This window comes from Galeopterus variegatus, unplaced genomic scaffold (genome assembly GCF_000696425.1).
Source record: "Galeopterus variegatus unplaced genomic scaffold, G_variegatus-3.0.2 Scaffold4072, whole genome shotgun sequence".
Classification (NCBI taxonomy): domain Eukaryota; kingdom Metazoa; phylum Chordata; class Mammalia; order Dermoptera; family Cynocephalidae; genus Galeopterus; species Galeopterus variegatus.
In genome coordinates, this window is record NW_007730183.1 from 2,799 (window position 1) to 12,763 (window position 9,965).

The 9,965-nt window shown below is 40.3% G+C and overlaps 1 protein-coding gene across 1 annotated transcript in view; it reads right to left on the reverse strand.

Annotated features, from left to right (window-relative positions):
• Nucleotides 1-9,965, reverse strand: part of LOC103602250 (RING finger protein 32-like) — a gene marked incomplete at its 3' end in the record, with an annotated part of 21,874 nt that overhangs the window by 2,792 nt on the left and 9,117 nt on the right. The window contains exon 4 of the mRNA XM_008586660.1: nucleotides 490-657. Coding sequence (XP_008584882.1) covers nucleotides 490-657 — 168 coding nt within the window. The remainder of the gene's footprint in view (nucleotides 1-489; nucleotides 658-9,965) is intronic.

A 9,965-nucleotide genomic window follows, 5' to 3' on the forward strand; every position in this document is an offset into this window, starting at 1 on the left:
CGGGAGCGCCACCACGCTCCCAAGCGGTGCACTGTAGCAGTGCGCCACCGGGCTGGCCCCAATTTTATTATTTTTAAAGTAAGTTTCCCTCTGTCTTGGCTTTTGAGTCATCTCAGAGTCTTTTTCTAGCAAGAGGACAGCAGGCTACAACTACAGGGAGACTTTCCCGGAAGGTGATGGCATGGCGGTCTTTCCCTTTGGTGTTTTCACTGTTCACAAAACAGCACTGTCCACCCGGAATTTCAGGAACTTCAAACCAAGGAGACTTTGGCTGTCATCCCCAAGCTCGTGATGAAGACCTAGGGTTTCCACCACTGGTGCAGGTTCAGCCAGGGCAGAAATCACCCCGGGCCTGGCACCACCAGGCCTCCCCTGCACGAGGAGGGCAGAAATGGCAACTCTGCACCTCCCTCGCAAGTCACTCTGCCATAGACCCCTGTGGCGGGGGTGGACTCTGTTTACTGGCCAGGCAGCCGGTCCCAAGCCTACCTGTATTTGGATTTTCTCCCAGTCCTCTTCTGTAATCTCATGACCACACTTCTGCTCCAACTGCTGGAGAACACTTCGATTTATGGCCAAGCAGTGATCGATTTCTGAAAAGAGCTCTTCTATGTTGGTGTCGTATGAGCACAGTATGCGGTGACTTATTTCTGTGAACTGAGAAGGACAAAGGGAGAGGGACAGATTTGCACATCTTGCTTGGAACTCATGGTGCAGGTTGAAGGGAGATACTTTCATGAGTCCTGGGGACCTATTTTACTAACTTCCTGAGGTCTCTGTCTTTGAATAATACTTTTTAGGGAAATAGACATGGCTATTTACTTAATAACTACAAATCCAGATAATCTATCTGGACAGATTGCCAGAAAGGTTCTGACAGGGTTCAGAACACCGTACCCCCAAATATGGCGCCTTGGCATACTGAATATTTTAAGGAAGAAGACTCCTTCCTGAAGGAATTTGAGAAATAGCAGGTGCAGGAAGGACTCTCTGACCTCCCCCTCTGCCCCTGAGGCGGCGAGAGGTGCCCTCCTTATACCTGGAGGAAGGGAGCATCCTTGCCTCCAAAGCTGGAGGGACTCTGGGAGGAACGTGAATGAGCAGGCCTTGCTAACCTTCCCCGTTTCCTGCCCTCACCTCACACCCTTGTCCTGCCGTGTTTTCCCACAACTTTTCACTCTTTGTTAAACCCAGCATCAACACGCTTGGGCTTAACCATTTCTCCAGGTCTTCATTTCCTTATGAAGGCTCCTGTGTCACATAAGACTTATTTTAAAATAAATTTATATACTTTTCTCTTGTTATCTGTCTTTCTGTTAGTCAGATTCAGGGCTCCCACTGAAGAATTTAGGAGGGTTGGGGAAAACAATAGATTGGTTTCCTCCCCTACAGTTTACTTGGCTGTTAGCGAGGAATACATTTGAAATTAAAAGTTGAGAGAGGATTTAGAATTTTACAAAACTGGATACATTGTGATCCTCTTCTGGCATCATGTATTCTCATCTTTAAAGAGGACTGTCATGGCACAATGCCACAATTTCCTGGTGCTGTCACCAGGCGTTTGGTAACTAGAGCTGGTTCACATGTCTTGCTTACCAGCCATCTTCCCACTGTGGTTTCAGACTGCGAACTATTTTAGTGTCACCATAAAAAAAAAAAAAAGAAAAAAGAAAATCTGACAGATTATTGTCTTCTTTTAGCCTAGTTATTCATTCTGTTTTTCCCACTGAGCTCTAAAACCATAATTTGAAAATTCCCATTGCTTAAGGACATTTTAAAAAAATCTCTTATGCAGGCAGATACAATCGACTTATGGACAGCTGTATGCCCCCTTGCTGCAGAACAGATCTCTAGGGCTTATCTTAAAATTCTGTTTTCACTACTAGCATAGATACGGAGGCAGCAGATTACATTTTATTTCAAACTTATGAAAAGTTTGCTCTGAAAGTGTCGCCCTTGAATAGAGTCTCTGATGTTCCTCCGAACTCAGTTCTTTTTATAAAGTAATGTGCTTTTGATATAAAAAGATGTAGAAAACCACAGTGACTTTATGACAAATGACTGGAAGACTGTAGGTTGGTTGTAGCAGAGCATGCCTTCACCTGCTGACGGCAATAAATGGGAACTGCTAGGATGAGGCAAAATGAATGCAGATGCTTCTGCTGCAATGTGTGCAGTTACAGTGTGGATTAATTCACATGTGGTGAGTGAAACGGACTATGCCTACGTCATGTTAGAAGCCACATGGGTTCATGGCTGATTTTTCTCCCACTAGCTTCATTTCTGTGCCATTAAGAAGTACCAGTTGTGGGCTGAGCCCATGGTGCACTCAGGAGAGTGTGGCGCTGGGAGTGCAGCAGCGCTCCCGCCGCGGGTTCGGATCCTATATAGGGATGACCGGTTTGCTCACAACGCTCACTGGCTGAGCACGGTGTGGCCGGTCTCAAAAAGCACACACAAAAAAAGAAGTACCAGTTCTTACCTGCAAGTGGCACAGAGTGACCGCTCAGCTGCTCTCTTCCTTGTGACCTGGTCTGGCTACGTGCTCTAATTTGGAAATGTTTACTCCCTCATCTCTGTCAATTTTAACCTCCATAATTAGGAAGGTTCTGCACTTTGTACATGTCTCTCCTTTAAGATGCCATCATCCCTTTCTTAAAAGGATAACGTCTTATATTAATTGTATTGTTTAAATTGAATGTCTTAAACTTAAGTAGAGTTTTTATTCATATTGGGACTGTTTTTGGTAGTGTTTTGCTTAAGAATTTGTGCAGGTTTCAATGGTTTGCCTCAACCCTTTTCCCCACAAGTCCTGTATGACTTTTTAGGAACATACACATTGGCAGAAATGCCAGGAAAGGTAAGTGATGTCATGAATACGAAAGTCTTTAAGAATCCAGGAGTAAGTCTCCTTGGATGGGCTGGGAAGAAGGAATAGTTTCACAAATTTCAGTTAAGTTGTAAAGATTTGGATTATCAGAGTGGGAGGAAAAGCATCCACTCTTGAAGAAATCATATGAGAAAAAAATTGACTATCTTTGATTTTATTATTTTTCTTTACCTTATCTTCTCAAAGTAGCATATGATACCGTTATTTAAAAAAATGTTTTAGCATGATAAACTTGTTTTGAGGACTTCCTAACATGGTAAGACTTGGGAGAGACAACACGTGTAATTCAGAATTTCTTGCAGTCACATTGAAAAACTCTTTAAAAGGTGACATTAGTTTTAATATTTTATTTGACCCAATGTATTCAAATATTATCATTTCAACATTTACCAATTGAATAAACTGTTAATGAAATATTTTGCATTCCTTTCCCCCTATTAAATCTTTGAAACCCATTGTGTATTACATACTGACAGCACTGCTCAATTTGGACTGGTCTCATTTCCAGAACTCAACAGCCACATGTGGCTTGTGACCCACTTGTACCGCAGAACAGGGCTCTGATGTCTCAGAAAAGACACACACTATAAAGAACTGGATCATTAAAGAGTGGCCATCTATGTCATTTGAGGCATGGAGAGGTAGTTCATTTGGGGCTATACCAATAGCTTCTTGTTTTTCAAAAGACTAGTGTAGAAGGAAGGGGCAGAACCCGTTGTTAAGGCTGTGAAGTGTTGACTGTCCACTCAACTCGCTCGTCCTGCCACAACGGCACTGTCTACAGAAGCTGGTGTCTCACCAGAAACAATTTCCCATCCCGCCTTGTTGCCTAGGTGGGGCCATGTGAACTAGTTCTTCCAAATGCAAATGGTTGTGTCACCTCTGGGTCTTCTGGCTGGACACACAGGTCGCCAATGTCCAGGGGACGGCAGAGCAAAAGTAGGGGAGCCAGTTTCTGCATCCCACAGGTGGTGAGAAGCACCTGCCTTCCTGTATAGGCAAGAGCTGAGCCTCTCCAGTCGCTGGTGTTTTGGGGGTTATTTGTTCCAGCAGCTGGAAGTATCCATCCTGATTTAGTGATTAAATCTGTTTCCTGGAATGGGGCTGGAGCACAAAACAATAAAATGGACCAGGCCCACCTGAATCTCACATTTACATGTGTGATAGGGGGAACGTACATTCCAGAGGGCACCTGACTTTCCAGCTTTCAAATATTCTAGTCGACTGGAGACCTCACATTCACTTTTTTGGAAAAAACGCAGAGCAACCTGGTTGAATGCAGCGAAGTCACCCTCAGAAGTTATTTCTCTAAAGTCAGACTTCAGAAGGTACCTTTGGGAACACGGTGTTCTTTTCCGATTCTCTCCCTCCTGCAAGGAGATCCTGGGACAGCGCACGGTGAGTGTAGTGAAGACTGTGAACCTGACTGGTGAGGACATCGTCACCCTGCCTTCCTCCCTGGGGTGTCAGAGGACGAGCACTGGCTTTAAGGATGCAAGGTCCTTGTCAAGATAAGGGAAATGCCGTGGACACAATGGTGGTGGATCTTCTAGGCACCCGTGTTTTGGAATTAGCCATATCTGGAGGCCCGATGAAAGATGTTTTTCCATTTATGAACCAAACTCTCTTTCACTGTGACTGTAATTTTAATTGCCAAGCTGCCGTATATTAAGTATGGTCTTCAACTGGCAGTGTTTCCTAAGGCTTTAATTTTAATTTTCTTTGTTCCTTGGCCTTCCAAATACCTAGTAATCTCTAAACAAATTATTGAAAGCAGAAAAGTTTTCTATATTTTATTACTTGGAAACATATACAGTTACCTTCTAATTAATGCTTTGAAATTCGGGTTTTCTGCAAATTGCATTTTTCGATGTGAGATACTTTCCATATATATGGAAGGATCATTTCTTCCCCCAAAATTGTACCTCAGAAAAAAAGGGTCACATTCTATTCCAGACCTTACAAAGTATTTCAAGTTATGAAGTATGTTCTTAAATTGGTTCTTAACAAGAAGGTACTATTTGGAGAAGACACATCAGTGTGAAGTCACTGCAGTCAATGACTTGGAGTGCTTATTCTCAGAGTGGGGTCCAGACCAGCAGCATCAGAGCCTGAGAGCGCATTAGCACTGCAGTCCTCAGGCCTCACTCCAGGCCTGCCCAGTCAGATAGTCGGGGTGGCGCCTTGCAACCTGCATTTTTACAAGCCCTCCAGGTGATTCTGATGCGTGTCCAAGCTTGACAATTACTGTCATATAAGTTACCTGATTAAAGTTTTTGAGAGGCAGAGTTATTTAATATAGCTTTAGTTACTGTTCCTGGAGGTATAACTTCCCAATTCCAAGTGACAGATGTTGTTGTGAGCAAGCTTTCCTAAGTCATGTAGGGAGCAATTGAGCATGTGTGGAAGCCACGGATACGTGAACTTATATTATTATCTATCTGATTTTATATATCTCCACTGGATGACTGACAGAAGCCCACCTGTCCTGATATGACATGATTGTTTCCAGCTCAAGATTAAACTTCCAAAGACAGCATCATATAGGACAGCATCACAGTGGACACCTGCATGGCCCCTACAGCTCCCTGGTCAGCCCCAGGTGGGCCCCAACATGCCCTGCCACTGCCCCTGCCCTCAGCCTGGCCAAGTCCTCCAGGGACTGGGGCCACGCACCCCCATTTTGGCTTCTGTTCAGATTTCGTCTCCTCAGCAGTTTCTACCTTATTTAAAACCCCTTGCTCTCCACTGGACTCTCCTTCTTCCCCTCTGTATTTTTCTTCATGGCACTTACTACTTGAAATTTTTAATATTTTCAACAGATTTTTCCTCTATGGTCTCTCTCCCCCACTCCATGGGTGCACATTTGGTGAGTGACGAGGGCTGTGACTGCTCCCACCTCAGTCCGTGGAGAAGAGCTTGTTAACAGCAGCTCAAACCCGTAGGTTAGCTCTTCACTTAAGGTTTTGCAAAGTGCAAAACTTCCACCTGCCGGTCCATGAAGGAAGTTTAGATGTACTTTTAATGCTGTTACCCACAGTTAAATTCTATTTATATTTTAATATCCATTCAGCCTGCCTAACAAAACAATACTTTCACACTTATTAACAACTCCTGTTTTCTTTCTTAACTTAAAAGAAATTAAAAGCATTTCTTAAATGAGAAAAATAATTCCCTTTATTTATAGTAGTGATTGAAGACTATTAAAATACATCTTATTCAATCTAAATAATTTACCACTTCCAGGGTCAAAGTTCAATAAAACATAAGTTTAGTACATGATCATAACATTGACATCACCTTGTAAAATATACTGAAAATCCCTCAGGATGTATTCACTTCCAAGTGAATTGGTATGACTGTTCTTATTCTTGTAGCTTCTAGTGATCAAAAATTAGCAAGGATAATACTTTTAAAAGTCAAATCAGCATATATGAGTATTTACTGATTGACTGTTATAGTCAATTCAAAGCCATGTCCTAAGGGTAGCTACTATTAAATATTTCTGAAATGTCTAATTCTTGTGTTCAGTGTTCTTTCTTCCTTTATTTACTCCCTCACTTTTTATGTGGGTCAGATGACCTTAGTAATTCAAAGGGCAAGAACTGGCAAAAAAAAAAAAAAAATTGGCAAGTGAGTTCTAGTTTTTAAACTGATGGTTAATATTATGAATTCTAAAGAAACAGACAAAATATATAAAAAATTTCAAATTTAAAAGAATAATAGCTAAATATATTTTTCCTTTTAGGTTTCATAATTCAGATTTTTGATAATTTAAGTAACTAAGAGTTCAAATTATTGATATGTAAAGCAATTACTGGTCATTTACAAGTAACATAACCTGCTAAACATTAAAAAAAAAAATACTAACAAAAGTACCCAGGTGAACTTTGTCTACCCAGGAGGCCTTTTTAAGTGATCAATCTTGATGTCAGCAAATTGCTTACTAATGTGTTGACTTATGGCCGCCCTCCAAAGCAAAATGAAAAGCCTGGAATTTACAGCATATCAATGAATCAGTTGATAAGCTTTTACTGGTTTAATATCCTTCCAGCCTTGCTGCCTGGAGCCACTTCAAGTTAGCAACAGAATGTTTGCCATCTCTATGTGATAAAGGAAGTCAAAGGCCTAAACAAACTTCAAGACCATTATGCTGTTTGGTGAGATGTAAATGAAAAAAGTAAGAGAAATCTCTGTGCTGGAGGGTGTGGGAGCGGGCAGCCCCTAAAGTCAACCACAGCCTCTGACAAATCACTAACCCAACTTTTTAAACAATGGTCAGGACTTTTAGCTGGGGTGGAGATAATATAATGCATTTGAAAAGTTTTAATTGCAGCAATAAAAGACCATACCTCAATTATATGACATATGCTAGCAGAGTTTCTAGATAAGGATCAAAGGCACTCAAGGACCAACCACTGCATTCTGGCAACGCTCTGGGCTTTCTGTACACACTGGTGGCAGGCATTAGCATAACAGCTTTGGTGACCTTTCCAGGCCCCTTTGATCTGAGTTGGTCAAAACTTGAATGAATAAGTGTACCAGGACTACTGTATCATCCTCAGACAACTCAAAATACCCTCTCTGACAAAGGCATTTCTGACTGAATTTTAATCCTCTGACACTTACTTAAAGGTACAAAACTCAACATTTGACCTTTTCATTTCTCACTGCAATACTTCAATACATTTAAAAGAACTTACATTGTAGCACTACATCACTTGCTGTGGTTCAGTTTTGTTAGGAATGTGCCAAGGACATTTTAAAGCAAAGGAAATTGGTGACAAGAAATTCTCAGGGTATGGAAGCATTCCTATTTGTAGAAAGATGACCCCTGTATTTTACTGATTAGTTAACACCCAGTAGATGCATGAAAACGAAGGAAAAGACTTCATAAGCTCCCCTGAAACAGAGGGTGAAAGTGCAGGACCCAGTTCTTCTGCAAGTGAGAGGTTAGTGCACAGAAACAGATGGCCTGAGTGCTCTAACCTACAGTGTTAAAAACATGTCCATCCTTGAGAACTTGAAACATGAAGGAAGCAAACTCTTTTAATTTACTGTGTCTAAAAATATCAAATTGACTATAATCCTTCTTTGCCTTCCTTTTCTATTGATCAGACTTCTTTTTCCCTGAAGGTAACTTATCTTTGATCTAAACCGGTGGTTCCAAGTATAGCAAAGAAGCTTTCACCCATCTGCCAGCAAAGAAAAAGTAAATTCGATGGAGTGAAATTTTTATAAAACTAATTGTCTGCAGTGTAAAAGGCGTATCCTTTAGTGTGTGGTCAGGTTACCTTCTACTTTTCTGGTGTTAAAATAGTCTTTCTTTTATGAAGTCATTCTGATTGTATATGGTGTTTTGTTGTTTCTTAAATCTCTTATTTGGCAAAATAAAAATTTTTTTAAAGTTGTCAATGATTTTGTTGGAGTGCCAAATTTCTCACAGTTTTGCAGACTCCAAAAGTCTGGAAAACACTGGAATAGAGAATTGAAATGAGTTCTTGGGAGAGAAAGGAGACTTAGATGTAACTTCTTGATTTTACTGACTAATGGAGGCTGTGGATAAAACATTCATCACCTTTAACTTTGGAGTATGTCACAAAACTTATTTCTGTTAGTAATTTATGATTTAAATTTTTTTAGATTAAAATAAAATGAATTTGCATCAATTTAACATTCACTGATATTCAGAACGGAGGTGCAGCTTAGAAATGTGGCTGGTGGTTTCACATGTTACTCCCAGATTAAAAAACTGTTGTTCCACAGATTATCAAGAATTTACCATATCTAGGCCGAGCCCGTGGCGCACTCGGGAGAGTGCGGTGCTGGGAGTGCAGCAGCGCTCCTGCCGCGGGTTCGGATCCTATATAGGCATGGCTGGTGTGCTCACTGGCTGAGCACGGTGCGGCCTGTCTCAAAAAGGACAAAAAAAAAAAAAAAAAAAAAAAAACAACAAAAAAAGAATTTACCATATCTGGTATTGTTAGTTACTGCATATTCTGCTTTGTAAAGTTTCCAGTTTCTAAAATTCAAACATGAGATCTTTAGTAGTTCATTGATCTAAAAGTTCAATGCGCATTTAGGTTGTGGGGAGGGTGATGGGTGAACAGGCACGTGTGTAGAAAAACCTGGCATTTCTGGAATTTCGCTAACTATGTTACAAAGCTAGTCCCTCACCCAAAGGAACCTTGATAAAGTCCCTGTTCATTTTGGCTTTGGAATTTATTTTTAATGGATGTATTACTAGGAAACCTACATACACTGATTCATCTGAAGCTGGACTTTATTTTAGTATATTTTCAGTTCTGAAGAACTTTCAAATATATAAAGCAAAGGTAAATATAATGAGAAACTCAAGCCTGACTTGAGAACCCAAAACCAACAGTTACATTTTTATTTTAAATATCTTAACCAATGATTTCTAGATCTTAAAGCCTCATTTTCTTTACAACCTTATGTTAAAATATTTTTATAGGTATTTAAAGAAACAGTTCACTTTTTTCTTTTTACTGAAACAAAGTTTATTTTGTGATGAATATAATAAAATTCTGTTTCTATTATTAGAAAAAGTATTTAATTATTTTATAAAATAGTATACAATATTAAACTAAGATACAAGTTAGAGTCTTTTATAAAGGCACCTGTCTGAATGATCATTTTCTTTACTAACGCAGGGTGCACGGTCATAGTACATGTCTAACATTTCTGCGGGTACTTCAAAAAGTTCATGGAAAGATTTGAATTATGTTTTAATTCTATTTATCCACAAACTTTTGGAAGTACCTGCATATTTGTTATCAGGCTGTTCTGGTTTTGAGCTGTAAAATATTTCTTCTCCTCACATGATTACATCTTTAAAAGCATAAGAAAATGTTTATAACCTCTAAATGTTAATATATGTAAAAGCAAATATTCCATTCTTACTAAAAATTCAAATAAAGATGATAATTTTGCCTTGTCAACAAGGACTAATTGGGGCCGGCCCGGTGGCGCACTGCTATAGTGAGCCGCTTAAGAGTGTGGCGGCGCTCCCGCCAAGGGTTCGGATCCCACATACAGACCGGTTCCCGCTCAC